This window comes from Porcisia hertigi, chromosome 20 (genome assembly GCF_017918235.1).
Source record: "Porcisia hertigi strain C119 chromosome 20, whole genome shotgun sequence".
Taxonomy (NCBI): Eukaryota; Euglenozoa; class Kinetoplastea; order Trypanosomatida; family Trypanosomatidae; genus Porcisia; species Porcisia hertigi.
In genome coordinates this window covers 264,568-285,381 of record NC_090579.1, presented here as the reverse complement: position 1 = coordinate 285,381, position 20,814 = coordinate 264,568, and the positions used below count along the sequence as shown (strand labels likewise).

The 20,814-nt window shown below is 52.8% G+C and overlaps 2 protein-coding genes across 2 annotated transcripts; both read right to left on the bottom strand.

The window, feature by feature from the left end:
• Positions 1 to 5,280: 5,280 nt before the first annotated feature.
• JKF63_05942 (uncharacterized protein) lies at positions 5,281 to 8,457 on the bottom strand (the record flags this gene model as incomplete). The annotated part of the gene is made up of 1 exon (XM_067901895.1): positions 5,281 to 8,457. The coding sequence occupies one exon, from the start codon at positions 8,455 to 8,457 to the stop codon at positions 5,281 to 5,283; it is 3,177 nt and encodes a 1,058-aa protein (XP_067757601.1).
• A 6,875-nt stretch (positions 8,458 to 15,332) lies between these two features.
• JKF63_05941 (uncharacterized protein) lies at positions 15,333 to 19,316 on the bottom strand (the record flags this gene model as incomplete). The annotated part of the gene is made up of 1 exon (XM_067901894.1): positions 15,333 to 19,316. The coding sequence occupies one exon, from the start codon at positions 19,314 to 19,316 to the stop codon at positions 15,333 to 15,335; it is 3,984 nt and encodes a 1,327-aa protein (XP_067757600.1).
• Positions 19,317 to 20,814: the final 1,498 nt, after the last annotated feature.

Here is a 20,814-nt window from a genome sequence, read left to right as displayed (position 1 = left end):
GGTGCTTTGTGGAATCGCGGATAGAGAAAAGTCATTGAGAAGCTTTTTATGAAATCGATTGAGGAGAAAACGCGTGCGCCGCATTCTGTTGTCCAACCTCCCACACAAATATGCAAACACATGCACGCACACTTTCTCTCCTTGCCGCACGCATGTAAACTCAAAGAAAAACATAGTTATGTATCTATATATATATATATATATATATAGATATATATATCGCGCTTGAGGCGATGCAACCATTTTATTTCTCTTTACTTTTTCTTGAGTTGGCCTCGGCTGCAGCTCCTTCCCTTCCCTTCCCCTCGCCCTCCCCCCCTTTTGGGGCTGATGCTTATTGCCCGACATGCATCGCATGACGCGGGGTTTCTCCTACTGCGGTTTTTTCGTTGCAGCTGTCGCTACTCTCTGCCTGTGCTGGACAATGCACCCGCCCCCCGCTCCCTCTCTCTCTCATCTGTCCGTCTGCGCGGATAAGTTTCTTAAATTCTGCGTATCCCTCGTTGGTGCGGACGTAGATGAGGTTGTGTGTGTGTGTATGTATGAGGCACACATGCAGACAAACATACACAACAACAACAACAGCAGGGAAGAAAAAAAGGAGAGAAAAACGGATTAATGTGTATTAACCCCCGGCCCCCCCCCCCAAAAAAAAAGGTGGCGCCCGGCTTGGTGAGCTTAACGGGATGCCCCCGCCCCCGCCCTCCCCATTTCCATCTGTGTGGCGTCCCCTTCAGTTTTTTTTTTTTGAATTTACTCCTCCTTTTCTGCCCATCCTCTCTCTCTCATCCCCCCTTTTTTTTTCCACTTTGATTCGTGCCTGCGTCTATACACCTACGCGTGTGTCGACATCACTGCCGTATCCCGCCTCCCGATCCCTCCATTGACCAGGAGAAGGATAGGGGATGGGGGATGGGGGCAGCTATGCGGAGATCGGTTCTGCATCACGCCAGGGTTCAGAAGTGAAAAATGTGAATTCGGGAAACGTAGAGATAAAAAGGGGCCACAAGAGGCGCACATTTTTTTTTGCTGTTGCTTCTACATTTTAGAGTGCAAATAACAGGCGGGAGGGGGGGGGGGGCCACGCCATCGTTTAGGTGATGAGAGAGAGGGGGGAGAGAGGGGGAGAGAGAGAGGGGGTGGTGAAGGGGGTGTTGAATTTCAAAAAAGAGAAGTGTAATCCCCCGAAAAGCAGCAGGGATGCGTGCTGCTCTCATTCACCATGGGAGATATTAAGGAAAAAAAAAGACTCACAAAAAATTTTCAAAAAGAAAAAATGATCGTTGACGTACAATTTTCTCCATCCTCAACGTTAAACGCGCAGCGCGCGACTCAAAGCAACGCAAACAGAAAAAAAGAAAATGTTGAAGCACAAAAAGAGCTATTGCTTTTCTCCCCCCTTTTCCAGAGGGAAGAGGAGGAGGAGGTGGTGAGTGGGTGCGTGCGTGGTTCTCCACATCTGCGCATGCGAGAGAACTTCGGCAGGCTGGGGGGGGCGGGGATATACACATATATGCATATATAATCCGTGTGTGTGTGTGTGTCTAATTTTATCAATGCGAGAGACGTGCGCCCACAGAAGATGAAAAAGTGTGTGTGCGTGTGTGGGGTGTGGAGAGGGGGGGGAGCAGGGTTGGAGGGAGAGGGGGGCGGGGCGCTGGCAACAACAATAATGGTTGAGGAAAAACGAAATATATAGATATCGTGCCAGGCTATTGCCCCCCTTCTCCTTCTCCTTCCCCTCCCCTCCCCTCCCCTCCCCCACCACCACATCACACTACACACACACACACACACATCACAGACACTGCCCTGAGCCCTCAAGAAAAAATACAAGTAAAACAAGCGAACAACAGCAATAGAGAAAAAAAATAGAAACGGAGAGCTCAAAAGAAGAGACCGAAAAAAAACAGGGAGAAGGGGGGGGGGACATAATATATTAAAAAAAACGAAACAAACACGCGGACAGATCACCCGCAATACAAGGAAAAGAAAAACCAATTTCGAAACAACAACAAAGGGGAACAGCGGGGGAGGGAGGGAAGAGGAGGAGGGAGAAGCGCGGAACACAAAAAAAAAAACAGCAAAGAATCGAAATTCGAATGCACACACACACACACACACACACACACGAAACAAATATGAAGAAACAGGGGGAGAGCACACATACACGTTCACCAATCGAAACCACTCGACGGCTTTCATCACCACCAGCACCGAACAAACCGAATGAGGGTGCGGTAGCGTAGGAGGAAGGATGGAGGGAGGCGTGTGTATGTGTGTGATGAGATGGTGGTGGGGGAGGTGGGTGATGAGACAAAAGAAAAGTGAAGAAAAAACTGCGGCCAAAAAAAAAAGAAACGGAGAACCAAGTAGAAACGACAGATAACACCCTCTTTCCTCTCCCGGGTATACATATATATATATACATACAGATACACACACACACCTTACTTCCCCCACCCACCCACCCCCACCCCCCCGTTCTCTCCACCTCGGCCAGTACGGGAGGGAAAAAAACGAAGACAAAAAGTCGTTAAATCTGTTAATCGAGCGGTAAGGAGGGGGGAGGGAGGAGGAGGGAGGAGGGGGGAGTGGTGGTGTGAGGTGTGTAGCGGAACAGGGGGGCCCAGACGCGGGCATAAAATAAAAGAGCGACGATCATGGTCATAAAGAATATGAGTTTGTATGTATAAAATACATACACCGATACATACATACACATATATATAGTTCAGCGAAGCATAGACACACAACATAGTGGAGATGCGCTTGTTGTGTGTGTTTGTACGTACGTACGTATGTGTGTGTGTGTGTGTGTGTGTGTGAGGCGAGTAGAATAACGGCGAGGAACAGCAGCCAATATATATATATATATATGCACACAATCGAGGGAATGGAGGACATATAGACTAAGGAAGGAGGAAGGAACACACACATACACACACACACACATATATATATATACACACAGCTAATACAGGTAGTATATAGGGAGAGAAGGAGTGCCAAACGAGCAAAAACAACAACTAGGCAGAAAAAAAGCCGTGAAACATCACTGGCACTCACGCGCCATGTGATTTAAGTCGAAAAGGGAGGGGAGGGAGTGGAGAGGAAGGGAGAGGAGGGGGTGGTAGAGTCAGTAGCTCAACTCACACGGTTTCGACTGAGATTCAGTTTACCGTTTAGCCTTGCTAAGAAGAAGAGGAGAGAGAGAGACGCTGTAAACACACCGTGTACATCAACAAGATGGACGCAAAGGCAGAGACGGACACATGGAGAGGGGGTTCTAGGCGTCGAAGAAGGTAACCGCACTCGAAACCGAGAATCGTGCGCGTGGAGATGCAACTCCGGGGGATACGTAATGAGAGGTCCCCACGCGCACCGAGGTGAAAGTGTGACGACTGCATAGACATCTGCTCACCACACATGCCGCCCACTCCGCTCCACGCGCACACACGTGAGTGGGGTGGGGGGGGAGGCGGTGAATCGCAGACGAATATGGAGGGGGGAATCACAAAAAAAAAAAACGGTGAAAAAATATTGCATGACCACGTGACATACATGTGGACAAAAAAAAAGAAAAAAGTATATATATATATAAAGGGCGGGCACGCAGAAACAAAACAAAAAACAAAAAAACCTATACCAAGGTAATGAGGGCGTTTGGTGATCAACACCATAACGAGGGGAAGCAAGGGGGAAAAAAGGGGGAGGGTGAGCGGATGAAGTTTCTGTGAGAGAGAAAGATGCGCTTCAAGGCAACCACACACCGACACCACTACTGCCGCATTCACAAAATCCGAGATGTCCCTCCCTCCCTCCCCCCCCTACATAGAGCCGCTGCAGTTTGAAAAAAAAAAGGTGCTTTGCTATCATGACAGCTTTTCGTGTGTCTGTGTGTGTGTGTGTGGGCGGGGGGGAGAGAGGGGGAGAGAGGGGTGTTGGTGAACCCGAACCATCCCTCCCCCGTCTCCTCCTCCCACGGGGGCGAGAGGGAAAAACGAGACGCAGATGAAAGCACTCGCGCAGGTCGTTCGACAATGATAAAAAAAGGAGGACCTCACAATGAAGAGGAAAACAAAAGGGAGTGGAACCCGAAGACAACGCTGGGGAGGAGGAGAGGGGGGCGGGGGGGGGGTAAAACAACAGAAGAGAACACACACACACACACAGAGACACACACACAAATAACAAAACATACACCATATTTATGAAAAAAAAATTTGTATTGGGGCTATCCAGAATAGATCACTGAGAAAAAAAACGCTTGTGTGTGTGTGTGGGAGAGGAGAGGAGAGGAGGGAGGGAGGGGGGGGGAAGGAGGGCAATGTGTACGCGTGCGTGCGTGCACAAAGAGAGAGAGAGACGTATCCATTAAAAAACAGGCGGAGAGAGAAAAAAAAAGGTAAAGTCAAAGGATCACAAGAAAGGGAAAAAATGGCATACACACGAGAACCTATCATGAAGTACGAAAGATAAAGCTGGATGATACATTAAAGAATCAGCAACACAAAGACACGCAAACGCACGATGTATACACACATGTGCACATGTACATCCGCGTAGCTCGAGGATATCACGATTTGTGCGTAAGGGTGCGTGGGCTTATGGGCTGTACGCCTTTTCATTGATGATTCAAAAATCGAGAACTGGATTGAAAAAAAAAGAAAATCGGGGAGAGTGGAGAAAGAAGAGATGCAGGGGGAGAAAAAAAAAGAAAAGCTAGAGAGGTTTAGAGCAGCGTCTCTGCCAAGGCAGAGATCGCCATTTTTTTTTATTCGTTCTCACTTCCAAATTAGAAGAGATCACACGCACACGCTGCAATGAAGAAAAAAAAAACAACACAAGTGCGAAGACAAAACGTCCTCGGGTGAGAGTTGATCAACAACAAAAATATATAAAATGTTTCCTTCCACCTATTCCGACACGCACACACACACACACTTACCAAGATAGCAGCAGGTGCTAGATCTGCACCGCTCCCCCCCCCTCCCCTCCCTCCCTCTCTTGGGTTGGGGTGTTGGGGGGGGGGGGTAGAGGTGGAGAGAAAACAAGGGTGCGTCCTTGTCGAAGTGCGTGGAGGAGGAAAAATCGACACCCTCCCGATCGATGTTTTGTGTTTTTGACCGGCCTTTTTTTTTTACAAAATAAAAAAAAATAAAACAAATAAAGTTTAAAAAATAAATATGCTCATTTTTTCTCGCTTTTTGTTTCTCCGTGAGGTGAGTGAGTGGGGGGCGGGGGGCCGGGCGCGCCTTTTTTGTTGTTTGTGTTCCTTTACTGGTGCATTTGGGGAGATCCGGGTACCGACGTAGTGAAATAGCCAACAGGAACGTAGTTTTTCGGGTCGGTGAAAAACACAGCCGGTTTGTTCGCAAGTTGCGCTGGCTGCATTGATGCGAACCCTGGCGCAGTCGCTTGCGGCTGAGTCGATGGGTGATGGAAGGTGGAGAATGGGGCACTTCCGTGTCCCGTAGCGAAGGCGGCCAGCGTTGTCGGGCACGGTGCGGGAGCGTCGCCGTCGAAACCGTGAGGCGGGTACGAGCTTTGAAGGGTCATGCCGGTGAGAAGAGGAGCTCCCGAGTACCGTGTTCCCTTGCTCCCATATGAGTGCTGCGAGGAGGAGAGCGACAACGTCTCACCCCTCCCATTCGCCATCAGCATAGCCGACGGAAAGGACTGCGGCAGCAGTTGCTGCTGGGATACCTGTTGAAGGCTTACGTTGTTGGGTGAAGGAATGTCGGCGCGCAAGTTTCTGCTTGTTGTGGTCGAAGTTGAGGTGGACGCGAACGTGATGGGGACCAGGGTCTGGACACCGTTACTGGAGACCTGCACCACGTATGACATGGGGGTCTCGGTGGATGGCTGATTCGGTGGCGTTGCCATGGTTTGTGGCGAATGGAGGAAGGAGTGCAACGGCCACTGCGCGGATGGCACCGAGAAGGGAATCCCAGCCGGTGGCGGAGCCGCCATCATCGGCGAAAAGCAGCCCGGCTGCTGGTGCGGTGACGACGACGACGACTGAGGCGGCAGAGGCACCTGTTGCGACTGCAGCTGCGATTGCTGCTGTGGGTCTGTGAAGTACATAGGGATTGCCCTCTGCATACCTGCTACGGAGGACCCCTGGCCAGCCAAGGCAGCGGGTGCCATGAAATTTCTGGGCATTGCTACCCGCGTGGCGCCGTCCCCGGAGAAGGAGGGTGACGTGGATAGGGGTTGGTGCAGGAACGTGCCTTGCCCCATGCCGCCCACATAGAGCGGGCCGATGCTGCTGCTACTGCTGCCACCCATCGTCGCAACGCTGGCCGAGAAGTTGGAGGCCGAAAGAGTACCCTCAGAGGTGCTCAGACCCGTCAGCGGAGTGTTGGGTGACTTCTTGCCACGCGTCTGGACACAGCCGCTGCGGCTGTGGTGAGGTGAAACACTCGTCGTCATGGTTGTGCGAGGATCCAAGGCGGCCTTGGTGCGAGAGTACGTCGACGCATTACTGCCGTCCGCGGCGCTCGGCACCGAGCTGGCGATCGTTTGCTTCTTGGTGTTGCTGCGGCGCTTCGGTTTCTCTGGCTTTGCCGTCTTCACTGTTGTGAGTAGAGGTCCACATAGCGGAGAAAGGAAGATGCGGTACAGCTTCATGTCATGACTGTACTCCTGCGCCTCCGACCACGACTTTTTGTCGTCTCTCGGTGTGCTGCGAGCGCGCACAATCTCTCCATGGAGATGTTCGAGGTGCTGCTCAAAGCAGGCTGTGGTGGCCGCATCTCCGAAGAGCGTCTTGGCCCGAGGGTCTGTGGCCAGCCACTGCTGAATGCGCCGCTCGCGGGACTGGGTATGCTCGCACAGTGTGTACTGCGCCCAGGAATCACGCACAGTGGACCGCTGCGTCAGTGTCGTCGCCCACAACCAGCTATGTGCCAGGGCGCGGCCGTGAAACAAAAAAAAGATGCCGCGCTCATCCTTTTCCCGCTCGTAAGTGCACAACCGTACGTCACTTGGCCGGATGAGCTGGCTGTTCTCGATGCTGTACATGAGGGAGGTGAAGTCATATATAAATTTGAGAGTCGGGTAGTTATTGAAGGGAGACGACACCACCACGGGCAGCTTTGCGATGCGCTCGTAAAACAGGGCCTTCGCAATCGAGACGGCGTCGTACATACACTGACAGGAGCCTGAATCACCAACAGGGATGCCGCTGGGCGTCTCCAGCAGCAGGCTGCGCGCCTCCTCGCCAAGGCCCACCAACAGCTCTGCAGCAGGACGTCGCTGCAGCTGCTCAAGGACGATATCAATAAAGCTGTCTAGGTAGTACTTCGTTGACAGTGCGAGCACGCGCTCCAGCGTGCGGTCGCCAGCGGCTTTGAGGATGGCTTTGCGGATCTGCAGGGTTGGCGTGCAGTCGTCATCTTCATCGCTGTGACTCCGCATGTCAAAGCTTCCAATAACGTTCACGCGGTGGCCCTGAAAAGTAAAGCAGTCGTGCTCTTCTCGATTGTTGACATAGATGAACAGCACTGCACAGGGAACAGGCCTCACGGCGCGCTTGAATCGCATGTACTCCTCAGACTTGTAAAAGTCCGGCGGGCACGGCAGCTGACCGTGCTCGCCACGAGTTGAGTTGCCGTTAACGTGGCCGAGCTCATCCATGCGGCGGTGGTGCGCTTGGAGGAGGGCCCTGAGTTTAAGAAACCAGTCGGTGGCGCAGTCCTCGGGTGATGGGGTTTTTGCCGTCTTCTCATCCGTCGATGGCGCTTCCTCCTCCGGCGTGGCAGGGGACAGCAGCAGGTGTGCCTCAGCAGCATTGAGAGAGACAGTGCCAGAAAAAGTGGGGGTTGGGTGCACAAAGCTGTGATCGTCGGCTTCGTCCGATAACGAGGCACATAACGACAAGGAGGTGGCGTGCAGCCAGCTCTTTGGCTCACGCACAAAGTGGATGTTCGGTGTGTTTGTCGGGTCGCTTAGGCTGACACCGGTGCGAGAGGGCAGGGACGGTGTGCCCACGGCGCCGAGGGAGAAGTGTGCCACAGATGTGTGCGGCTGGCTACGCTTGTCGCTCTCGTCCAACTCTTTTTCAAGCGATGGGTCATACGCGTGTACCCTCCCGGCACACTGTAAGAGGTACTGGAGGTGTGCCACGCTGATCGTGGGCATCTGCAGCGCACCAGCGTCGAGCATTTCTTCGTTGGTGTTGAAGAGGCTTCGCTCAACCGTGTCCAAAAGGGCGTCAAGGTCCGCTTCCGTATAACTGGCGGGAGGAAGCTCTGCCATGCTGTAGCCGCGCAGGCGTGTGTGGCTGTAACGCACGTTGGGGTCATTCCGGAGACGAATGAACTGCTGCCGCAGCTGCGGATTATCACCATTGAAGTACGCACGCGTAATCGGTATGAGGCCGATTTCATGATTGCCGTAGCGCAGCGACCGAATGGTCGGCTTCGCCTCACGCGATGGGGTGGCGCCCATCTTGATTTTGTGCAGTTCGTTATAACAGCGCGTACGTCTTTGGGGAGGGTGAAGACACACAGCCACAAGCACTGAGAGTGTAGGGAAACCCACTGGAGCGCACCAGTGGATGTGTGTGTGTGTGCCGGTGTGTGTCAGGGGGGAGGGGGGGGGGAGCTATACAAGATGGCGGCGCGCGCAACGACTCGCAGAAGCGCAAGGAACGAGAAAAAAGAATGGCAACAGCGCACACAGGGAAAACAAGCAAACAAAAAAAAACGAACTTGCTGAGCAAATCATGCAAAGATTAAGAGAACAGCACAACTGTGTGATTACGGTTATGTTCACAGCGGGCGGAAAGACGGATGGACGGAGAGACTTTGTGGCGCGTGATGATATGGCATTCAGCGTAAGAAATGAGAAAGACGGTGGTGGTGGTGGTGGTGGTGACCGAGAGGAAGGCAGGGGAGTGTGTGTGGGGGGAGGGGAAGGGGGGGGGCAGATGGAGAGGAGGGGAGTAATTCTGCCAAGAAAACCAGAGAGAGAAAGAGGGTGCACAGTTGCCATCTTGCTCTCTCTCCTCCATTATAGATAATATATCTATATATATATATATATATGCACATACATTATTATATATTTTCTTTGCGGTTGCCTCTTTCGCATCCATTCACCTGTCCTCTACTCTCTCGCGCGCCAGGAATAGGCGCGAGGAGTGGCGGTAGTGGTGGCGGAGGAGGCCGTGAGTGTGTACGGGCCGACTGCGCACGGATACACACACACAAACACACACACACACACATATGTGTGTAGAGATGTTGCACGTGATCGATTTTTGCTTCTCTTTTTTTCAACTATGTTTCGGTTTTAATCGCCACGAGAGAGAGAGAACTACTACAAAAAAGGGGGTTGACTCTAATCAAACTGCTAACACGCACACACACACATACACAGAGAGACACAACTCTCGAGAGAAGAGAAGAGGGGGGAAGGGGGAGTCAAACAAACACCAAGCTACCACCACCACCAAAAAAAAATAATAAGCCAGCGCATCGAGCTGAAGATTATAATAGCAAAGAGGGGAAAAAAAGCGGGGGTGGGGGGGGGGGGGGGGGCCAGTCATTGACGGAGGGTGGAGAGGGAGGGCACATCATCATCATAGACAACAACGCCTTATTTTCAAGGCACGGAAAGAGGGGGTAGACAGAGTGAGCGCCGAGATTCACGGAGGTCGGCATGTAACCAAGAATCGAAAAAAAAGAGAATGAGATGGAAAAAAGTGGAAAAGAAGAAAAAAAAGATGCATGTCAAACGAACGTAAGCAAAAAGACGGCGAGGTGAGTATCTAGTTGCCGCGCATCACCTTCGTACTCCTCCCCCCCCTCCCTCCTCTCTCTCTCTCTCCCTCCCCTTTCCCCTGTTTTCGATTTTTATTTGAATTCTGCTGCACAGTGCATTGGCGACTCCTCCATTGAGCGCAATAGAAAGGAATGACATATGCGATTTGTTTTTTACGTCACGCGTGAGCCCCCCCCCTTCTAGGCGACACAGTAAACTCTTAGTTCTATGTTTCGTTTTTGTTCTTCATGCCCATAGCCACCGCGTCGTTTTTTTTTTCTCGCTTGTTCACCATTTCTGCAGCTGTCTTTCTTCAGGGTCGTCTCCAATGAGCAGTCGCCAGGTGCAACACAAGGAGGGAGAGAAAAACACAAATACACAGGCGCACATTGCCAGCACATCAGCTGCGTCGGACTACCTCCTCTCCTCCCTTTTAAAAAACCTGCTGCCGGTAGCACATCTCATCAATGCCCGTGCGTATGTGTTCTAGCATACACGAGCTCCAAAAAAAAACGATCCACCGCCTGCTTGGATAGCACGCCCCCCCCTCCCTTCCCCTTTTCACACACACACACACACACAGGAAGCAGGAGTCGGGAGCGCATGCAGAACCCCTCCCCACTGTGGATCGAGATCCATGAATCGATAGGGTGGGTTGGGGGGGGGGTATACAAATAAAAAGCGGGTCTGCAGGGAATTCTCGTTTCGTTTTTTTTTTCTTCTAACGGATGCCGCTCACGATGCTGAAAAAACTCAAAACGTTGACGTACAGGTGCACGCCCCATCGACTGTGGGAAGTGATAGGCCGGGGGCTAAAAAGGGGGAAGGTCGTGAGGAGCGCGCGTGTGTGTGTGTGTGTGTATGTCTGTGTGTCTTCAGGGGCGGAAAGGGATAAAACGGGTCTTGTGGTGGTGAGGGTGGAGGGAATGAGAGCAGTCAATGCGCCGATACCCCCCCCTCCCGCCTCTCCCCCCGACAGGGCCGTTTTTTTTTGTTGTTTTCGATTGTCTGCCACACATTCATCTTCATCCTGAACCTCCCTGCCCCTGGCTAGCGTTACCCCCACCCCCTCCCCCCCCCCCTCCCCTCTGTTTCCTCGGGGTCGTCCCCCCCTCTCTCTCTCCCGTGCTGAGAGGCCTCTCTTTAGCGGCACACCACGATGTGTTACGCCACCCGTCCAGCTTCTCTCTCTCTCTTACACGGAACACCCCCGAAATCCCCTTCAACGCGCACACGGACACCGTCCCTGCAGAAAATTTATGCCCACGCGCACACCTCTGCCGTCAACATCCCAGACGTCGGCGCCCAAAGAACATCAGAGAGAGGGAGGGGGCGGGGAGGAGAAACACACTGAGCGCACGATGTCGAAAGAAAGGGAGAGAAAAAAAAAGGGGCGAGATGATGATCGGGAAGGAAAGGGGGGAGGGGGAGGGTACAAACAATAACAGCAAAAAAAAACGACTAACCAAATGGAGAAACGACAAAGGAATCGTACAGCACACACACACACACACGCACACACACACGCACACCCCCCACCACCAAACAAAGGCGATGCACAAGAAGTGGATGAGGAAAAGCCAAATGAAATCGGCATCTGAACCAACGAGCCGAAAAAAAAGTTTCTTTTTCAAAAAAAAAAGGGACAGGAGGCGCACACACACAAAAAAAAAGAATCGAGAACCCAAAGAGAACAGTTACTTCAAGCCCAAAACAGTGAAGGGTGAAGAAAGCCGGTGCGTGCTTGATAACAGGAAGCAACATATATAAATATATATATATATATATACGGGAAGAAATGATACACCGGAGAAAAAAAACAATAGATCGAAAAATGATGGACGGATGAGTGGTGGTGGGGGGAGGGGAGCAGGCGTAGGAATGAAAGGATTGCCTGTGATGGTCGTGTGATGTTGGCCGATGTTGCGACATGTCCGGTGTCTGTCTCTGTGTGTGTGTGTGTGCGTGTAGAGAGAGGAGGGGGGGGGGGCAGCGCCCTCGTAGCACCGTCAAACCTCTTTGCTTTCTTCACTTTCTCGTACACCTTCTCCTCCCCCTTCCCCCCTCCATCCCTCCCTCCTCCCCTCAAAAAAAAAAAAGATGCGTGCGTGCATGCGAGTGAGTGAAATAGTGAAAAAGACAGGGACAAGAAGATATACATCACACACACACACACAGAGAGGGATTGAGTGAAAATACAAAAAATGGAACAAAAGTTCAAAATAGCGCACGACAGGAGCGCGACGGTCTCGACAAATGTGCGTATTACATGATGAGCCACACGTATCTTGTAATGAAAGAGGCACGAGACGAAAATAGGGGGAGGGGGAGGAGGGAGGGGGAGGGATGATGGTGCACGCGAGCACTTAGAGGGGACTAAAAACAAAATAAAATTACGTTTTGGGATAAACAGGAGCAAAGGAAGCAGGCGAATACAAAGGGGGAGGGGGAAAAAGTGGTGGTGGTGGCGGCGTGTCAGCATTGTCTTTCTTTCGGTCTTTGTGTAGGAGAGCAATACACGTGAAACTGATTGATCACCAACACCCACACCTGCTCTAAAGACACACACCCACAGACACACACGTCCACGTACACACACCTTCCCCACTCCCCACGCCACATAGACACAGACGTACACGAACGCACGTGCATGACATCGCACCGTCACAGCGAGGCCCTGCAGTTCACTCATCCTCAACTCTTACCCTCTTCACAGCTGCTGGCATCGGTTATGTTCGCGTATCACCCCATTGTTTAACACAAGGGAAGCAAAGTGACGCAAAAAGGGAAGGGGGTAAAAGCAACGCTTGACTCAAGACATATACATATATATATATATATATATGTATGTATGTGTGTGTGTGTGTGTGTGTGTGCGCAACACGTTTGTCGGTGCCTAGTTGTACGAGTATGAGAGCGCACAGGAAAAAGAAAAAAAATACACGAGAACAAACCGACACTGGGAAAAAAAAACGAAGGCGAGGAGACAAGAAGGTGTGCGGGTGTGCTTATAGGGACGGAGAGCAGACAGGGAGGAGAGGGGGCTGTCCCTGGTGACACAACGGAAGCGGGGACTTCTCAAGCACGAACAGACAGTGTGCACGAAGGGGAGGGGAAAGAAAAGGGCGGAGGAGGGGAGGGGAGGGGAGGGGGAGCAGTGCAGCAATGCCGCCCCTCGATGTACAGAGAAAACGAGGAAAGAAATTATGTAATGTGTAACCCTTATTCTCTCTGTACTCGCGGACGCGTGTGTGTGTACTCACTCTCCATAATCCTCCCTATTAGTATTGCGGTTACACCATCACAGGGGGATATCTGAGTGAGTGAGTGAGTGGAAGGAGGGGGTGATGGTGGTTCAACTAAGCTCCCTCGGCCATGGAAGAATACATCCCTGTCGACACGAAACAAAAATCTTATCAAGCATGTTTTACCGCTCTACATCATCTCGCTTTCTCGTACAGGGGTGGGTGAGTGGGTGGGAGTAGCCTCCCCTTGTGCGGAGGTCTCCCTATCTCCCACTGCTTCCTCCTCCTCCACCCTTTTTTCTCTTTTTCCTCACCCCCATGAGCTTCTGTCTCTCCCTCTCCTCCCCCCCTCCCCCCCCTCCCCTCTCCACACACCACAATACGGCATAGTCTATCACACGCGCTCCGCAGGACATAAAAAAAAAAAAAAACAGAGCATCTGTTGGTTCTGCTTATACATTGGGAGGGAGAGGGAAAGTCGATGAGCAAGAGATAATGGCGGTGACTGTGGGGAGGGAGGGGGGGGGTGCGCGTAGACCGTTCACCTTCGACCTGCCATGTGTGTCCTACGCTGTCACTCTCCGCTCCCCCCCCCTCTTCAGACTATATGCCAGTCGTTCGCAGGACCCTTGCTTAGCTGGAGACCTCCCCCCATCCCCCGTTACCACCGCTTGTACACAAAAAAGAACCACAACATCGTCAGTAATTAAAAAAATAAAGTCCACATACATACGCACATATATGTATTTGCCATGGGTGTTCACGTGTGCATGTTCATGACTTGTCAGATCAGCGTCTATCCCATCTCCATTGCTCCTTCACCACCACCACCTCCGACTTCAAAGAAAATGTTATAGAAAAAAAAATTGGGCCATTATAATAACAGAGGAGGACACCTGTCACTTTTTTTTTCTGTGTGTGTGTGTGTGTGTGTCGCCAGACGTGGAGACTTGAGGGAGGCGGAGAAAGCGGTGAACAAAACAGGGGAGGAGAACGTACAACATGCCAGTGAACGTTTGAGTGCAGAGATATACAGTTAAACCAGAGAACATGTTAAAGGAGCACGGCACTCTGTACAAAAGGGGGGTGGGTGGGGGGGGGTGCAGTCAATGTCAGCGGAGATACACAACTCGTGAAAGAAGACGATGTCGATGGCAGGACAGCACAGACCTACTCACATATACAACACACCTTTTGTATGTACGCATGTAATGCCCAACAAGCACACTTGCAGAGCTGTCGCGGAACATTAGCAAAAAAAAAAAAGGGAGAAAAAAAAACGAGATGAAAGCGCCAGCATGAGAAAAAAAAAAGGGGAGTGGGTGGTGGTGAATGGATGTGGGTGAATCATGTGTGTATATATATATAAAAAAAACAAGACCATGAGCACAGCAGCGGCAACGAAGAGTACCACCGCCCCCTTGAAGCAAAAAAAAAAAAAACGTGGCTAGTCAGAAATACGGATGATGATGGGGAGGAGGAGGAGGGGGGGGGGGGGCAAACATCACTGGAGTGACAGAAACGGAGAAAACATTGAAAAAAAAACGAAAAAGAGAGGTGGGAAGGAGGAGAAAAAAAAATCACCCGCGGTGAAAAAAAGACATGACAATTAAAAAAAAAGATCAAACATACAAGGCAGTGTCCATGTGAGGTGTCTCGAGAGGAGGGGGAAGCAAAAGGCGTTCACGTACTAAAAAAAAATCGAAGACAACAACAACAAAAGCAACAGGAGGAGTGGAGTGTAAACCTGAAAACAATCACATCAAAAAAAATCACAGCCCCTCTCCACACCCGAAGAGGGTATATCGACACAAAGAAGCGCGAAATAGACAAATAAAACAGCAAACACACACACACACACACACACACACAGAGACCGTGACATAAGTGAACAAGACTACAGCAGGAGAGAAAAAAATTACAAGTAATAAAAAAAGAAACCGTAAAACACACACACAAGAGACTCTACATACAAACGGGAATACAAAAACACAACACATCCCATAATGCCAGTGCCCCCTCCCCTCCCCTTCGCTTTATGCAACTATAGGCGACCAACAACAGCAACACCGAGGAGAGAGAGAGAGACGGGGGGGAAGTCGCAGCAACATAAATCGACTTGCATACCCTCTTTGTGTGTGTTTGTGCAGATTTTACTCTTTTTTTTTGGGGGGGGGGAGAGGGGTAAGCAGCATCCCGTTTTCTTCACCCCGATCCCTCTTTCCCAAGCAGACATCTTCCTCTCCTTTTTTTCTACTCCCTCCCTCCCTCCCCTTTCTCTTCCGTCACGTGTTCGTGAGGCCAATCGTTTACTTACGTACTGAAGAAAAGTTGACTATTTGCGTACAATCGGCTGCTGCCGCCGCCGTCGTCGTCGTCGTCGAGGTCGCTGTGCCCACGGATGTTCCCCATCGCGGCGACCAGATCAACCGAGGGGTCGTCGTCGTCGTCGTTGATCGCGGCAAATTGATACGGGTTCGTCTTCGTACGCAAGTCGACCGCTGCGAGGGTGGTCGCGTGATCGCCGATCGTACCAGCAGAGCCACCAGACGCGGGGCCGGCGTTGGTGCCGGTCGTCTTGGCGATCACAATGGGTGCACTTGGGGCCGGTCCTGAGGATGCGGCTTCATTTCCTGGCGTGTTCCCAGTGGGCTGTTGTTGTTGTTGTTGGAGGTAGGCGTACATGTTCTGCATGTTCGAATGCTGCATTCCCTGTATGTGTGGAGGTGGAGGTGGGGGTGGCATAGCAGATCCAGGCGCCGCGTTGTAAGCCGCCGGGGGTGCGGCAGCGCTGCCTTGGTGCGGTGGCGTATTGGCCGGTGTGCCAGTGGCATTGTGAGTGGTGAAGACTTGCGGGTTGCCTCCAGCCGCCATGCTGGCCATTGCTTGCTGCTGTTGTGCCTGGTGCTGCGCCTGCTGCTGGGCGTGTTGCTGCTGAGCCATCTGTTGGGCTTGGTTATGGACTTGCTGTTGCTGCTGAGATTGCTGCAACTGAGCCTGTTGGCTTCGCCGCGCCTGCAGCATCATCTGGGCCTGCTTCAAGAGTTGTGCCTGCTGCTGCTCGCTGAGGGGCGCCTGCTGCGTCATCTGAGCCTGATGTTGGAGCTGGCGCAACAGTTGAACCTCTTCCTGCACATCTATCAATTGCTGATACGCTTTTTGCCCCTCGGCCTGCTGCTGCTGCTGCTGCTGTTGCTGCTGCTGTTGCTGCGCGTGGTATTGAGCCTGCTGCTGCTGCTGCTGATGTTGCTGTTGGGCGGCGGCGGCGGCGGCAGCAGCCGGGTTCATCATTCCAGGTATCATATAGGGGTTCATGTACACTTGCGGTGGTTGCATTTGCTGGGCTTGTTGAGGTGGCATGGAGGCCATCATATACTGCTGCGGCTGTTGCTGATGTTGCTGGTGGTGGTGCGGTGCCGCTGGTGTCGGAGTCGATAAGACGGGCAGCATCACCAATTGCCCACTAGGACTCACCATGTATTGATACGCCTGCTGCTGCGGCTGTTGCACTGTCTGTGGTGCCCCTTGAGCAGCAAAACATTGCGCAGCCGCCATCACCTGCTGCTGCTGCTGTTGCTGCGGAGCATTGTACATGTGCATCATAGACGGGAAGGCCATCATTGGTGTCTGCTGCAGAGGGGTTCCAGGGGTGTTGGTCGAGCCTGGAGGTGGGGCTTGAGGAGCCAACATCATTGGCTGACCTGTCGCAGGGTTGATCACGTAGGTTGGGTGTGCTGCTTGCGTCTGCGCAGCTGGTGCCGTCAAGACTCGAGAATTATTGGGCATCGGCATGTACCCGAAACCAGGAACAAACATGAACAAAGGGCCACCTGCGGGTGCGGCCGAAGTCGAGGCTGCCGCCGTCGGTGGTTGGTTGGAGGGTACTAAGCCCATGCGCATCATGGCTGGGTTTTGCCCCATCGCCGCCGCTTGTGCAGCGATCATCGGATTCACCATACTGGGAGAAGCCGCAGTCCCGGCCATCATGTTCGGGGCGCCGGCCTGCACGACATTTGGGTGCATCATAGGTGGAGCATGCATCATCTGCGATACCTGCGGGGGCAGGAGCGGCGGTGCGTGGGTTTGGGGGGCTGAAGCCGCGGCCGGAGCTGCCTGTGGCAGCTCTGCCGTTGTTTCTGCCTTCTTGCGCCTCTCCTCCTCCGCAGCGAGGCCCTCCTTTACCCAGCGGCGCACCGTAGCGGCGACAATGGTACTGCCCATCACTCGCTCCTCCTCGCGCTCGACGCTACCTTCCTCCTGCAGGGCTTCGCGGCGGCTCTGATTGAGATGGCGGCGTTCCTTCATGAGCGGCCCCATGTCGCACCGGACGAAGCAGTTTTTCACGGTCTCATAGGCGGCCGTCTCCGCGATGAGCTTCATCATGCGGGCGAGAAGTCCGCCATCGAAAACGGCCTCTATTCCACGCTCACCAGAGCTCAGCTCGTACAGGGAGATGCTGGGCATGACGCAGTGCGTCTTGCGATAAATCTCATCCTGCGGCTCCGCCGTCTTCTGCTTTCGCTGGCGGCGCCGACTGCGGCGTGTGCGACGGCTTGATGTTGAGAGAGAGACGCTGGTCTTCGCATCTTTATCCCACTCTGCAGTTGTGTTACGCCCCGATTCCGTCATCTCCTCCTCCTCGTTTTCGCCCTCCTCCGCCTTCTTCGCCGTCTTGTCGGCAGGCTGGCCCTCGACGAGGGCGCGGAGTGCCCCGTTCTTCTCCCCGTCATCATCCTCGAGGTGCTCCGGCTTCTCTGCGTCGTCGCCACCGGTGCTTTGGAGCAGCTTCGCCACCTCACCACCATCGCTGACGCCCGTGGGGTTCGAGATACCGCTGTCGGCCTTCGTAGGGGCTTCACCGTCACCTGCCACAGGCAGGCCAATTTCTGGCAACATGTCGCCCACACTCAGGGTTGCCTCCAGAGAGACTGCGCCGCCACCACACGAGGCTGTCTCACCGCCGGGGCCTGAGGTGGAGTGCCGCTCGCTGAGACCCATCTCCTCCACGAAGTCTATGAGGGGCAGCTGCTCTTGTAGCGCCTTCAGCTGATGGACCTGCTCCTTTGAAAGCCTTATATGAACATTGAGGAGTTGCAGGTGGGTGTAGTAGGCGTTCTCAACGTCCGGCGAGTGGACGGGGCGCTGCAACATGCTACTCGTCAGGTACTGAGAACGAAACATGACACTGGCCAGAAAAATGACGGGCTCCAGAAGGTGCGTGTATTTGGTCTCATCCTCGAAGATCAGCTCCAGCGCCACATCCAGCCCTTTGGGGCTGCATTCGCCGATGCGCAACACGTGCAGGGGCGGCTTCGTCTCCGACCCTAATGTATCCTTGGGTTCGCCATCAACGGACTTGGGCTTCGAAAAGCACGAGAGGTACCCCACACAGCGCAGACGACGGCCCTGCAAAGTCACCCACTCTGGAGAAGACGGTGCGCTGGCGCCACTATAACAAGGTATCTGCAGTCCGTTGGGACCTGCTGTTGGGGCTGGCACACTAATCGCCGACAGTGTGTTGCTCTGAATGCCACTAGGGCTATTGGTATGCTGCTGACCAGAGGAGCCTCGGCGACCGGATGTGTCTGGCTCGATGACGCATACAGCGCATGGTACCGGTCGCAGCACCGGGGGTGAAGACGGCGCCGTCGACTGCTGCGACGAAAGTGGACGATTGGAATTGGCGGTGGCACGGGCGGACCCGAGGTCGTCCCTCAGAGCACCGCCTGAGACTTGACGCGACTTGTGGCCCTTTCCCTTGTCCGAGCTCTTGATAGCGGATGAGCGCTTCTCCTGCAGTTTTGCGTTGGCCTCCTCCGTCCATTCGTACAATGTGCGAGTCGTGGTGAGGACAGACGCCTCAATCTCGCTCAGCAGTTGGTCCACGGCTTTGAGAGCATGAACAGCTCTTCGGCTTGTCTCGTTGCTGACGTCCATGCTCGCGCTACCGGTCATGGACGCGTTGAGCACCTGCGCCGGCGACGGTGCGCCGCCGGGTGCGATGACGCTGCTTGGCAAGCTGTTGGCATTGTGCACAGAGGCTTGCGCCGAGATGTCCGATGGCGCACAATGCGAAGGAATGTTGTTCAGCAGTGCTTGCATGGCGAGCGCAGAGGTGTTGGGTGGCCCTTTGAAGTAGAGCTGCGCCACCGCATCCTTCAGTCGCTTGTTGCTATCGTTGAAGTAACGGCGCAGCAAAGGGACGAGGCAGACTTCTGTTGTACCACCGTCGCTGGGATGCTGCGCCGCAGTTGCGAACAGAAAGCTCGGCGCATCATGGGAGGGATAGCCGCCCATTCTCTCTTGTTTGTTTGTTTGTTTTTTCCTGAATCTTCTTTACTCTCCTGTGTGTGTGTGTGTGTGTTCTCTACACCACCACCCCACTTCCAAATTTTGCCTCAGGACTAACGATCTGCAGCGCTTTGTGAACAGTGCGGTGTGACTGCTGGCACTGGTGTCGGTGCGGTGGGCTCAATTATTTCTGAGAGGTCGTCTCTCAGGGGGGGGAGGGGGGGGCACCAAGCAACGACAGCGAATAAGCAAAGCGCCAAAACAACAACAACAAAGAAGCCAAATGGAGGCAGGGTGGGTGGGGAGAAGAAAAAGCCCGAAGTCCTGCCGTTACAGTTGCAGGAGCCACAAGTAAACGCACCACTCCTTCGTTTGTTTTGCCTTCGTTTCTTTTTCTCTCTCCTTCGTATGGTACCAATGGACGCCCCCTCCTTTTTTTTTCGCGTTGAGACTCACAACAAAGAAGAGATGCGAGTGAGTGAGTGGGGGTGGGGGGGTGTAAGGGGGTGTAGGGGGGGGGTGTAGTTCAAAAAAGGAATGAGTGAGACGCTCGCGTAATCAAACACACAGACGTGCACGCAACGAGAGAGAGAGAGAGACACACACAAACGCGTACACACAAAAACAGAAGAAACACAGGCACGTGAGGGAAAAACAGGGGGTGAAAGGGGATAAAAAAAGATTAAATACAGAAAAACGACAGACACAAAAAAAAAAGATGAAAGATGAGATGGACAGAAAGAAAAAAAAAGAAAGAGCAGTACCTACGCTCTTGATAAAAACACGACAACGACACACACAAAAAAAAGAGGAAAGGGAGGAGGGAGAGCGCGTAGCTCTCAATCTCTCGTTTCTTCAAGCACAAACTAGAACAGCACGGTCTACACAGAAAAGAAAAAAATAAATAAACAAAAAAAAAAGATGGACAAGAGGAGAGATGACAACGAAAATTCCTACAAAACGCGGTAGTTTTTCTTTTACCTCGTGGCTTTTTTTTGGGGGGGAGGGAGGGGAGGGGGAGGGGGAGGTGTACTCGCTGCGTCTCTCGCTCAATCTCGCTTTCTCTGCCCCCTTTCTTCGAGTGTCTTCTGAGCTTTAATCCTTGTCGGCGTGAGAGCTCGGAGAAGAGGGGGTGAGGGCTTTTCTTTTTCTTCCTGTGTGTGATCAATTATCGACTTAAAAAGGGGTGGGGGGGCGAAGGAGCGAGAGGGCGTTAGAGAGGGGAGACCGGTTAAAAAGATATGAAAAAAAGCAACAGCTACAGCACAGCACGCACACGCGCGCCAAAAAAAAAAAAAACGGACAACGCGCAGAGTCGCACCGATGATCTGCCCGATGCGTTGTAGGGATGGACTATCACAGGGAAAGCAAGATGCGATGAGTGGAGATAAGGAGCGGGGAAGGATGTCGAGTAACGTATGCACACACACACACACACACACACACTCACACACACACACAAAGAACGATCCAGAATCTCTGGGGGAGGGGAGGGGCAGGTGCA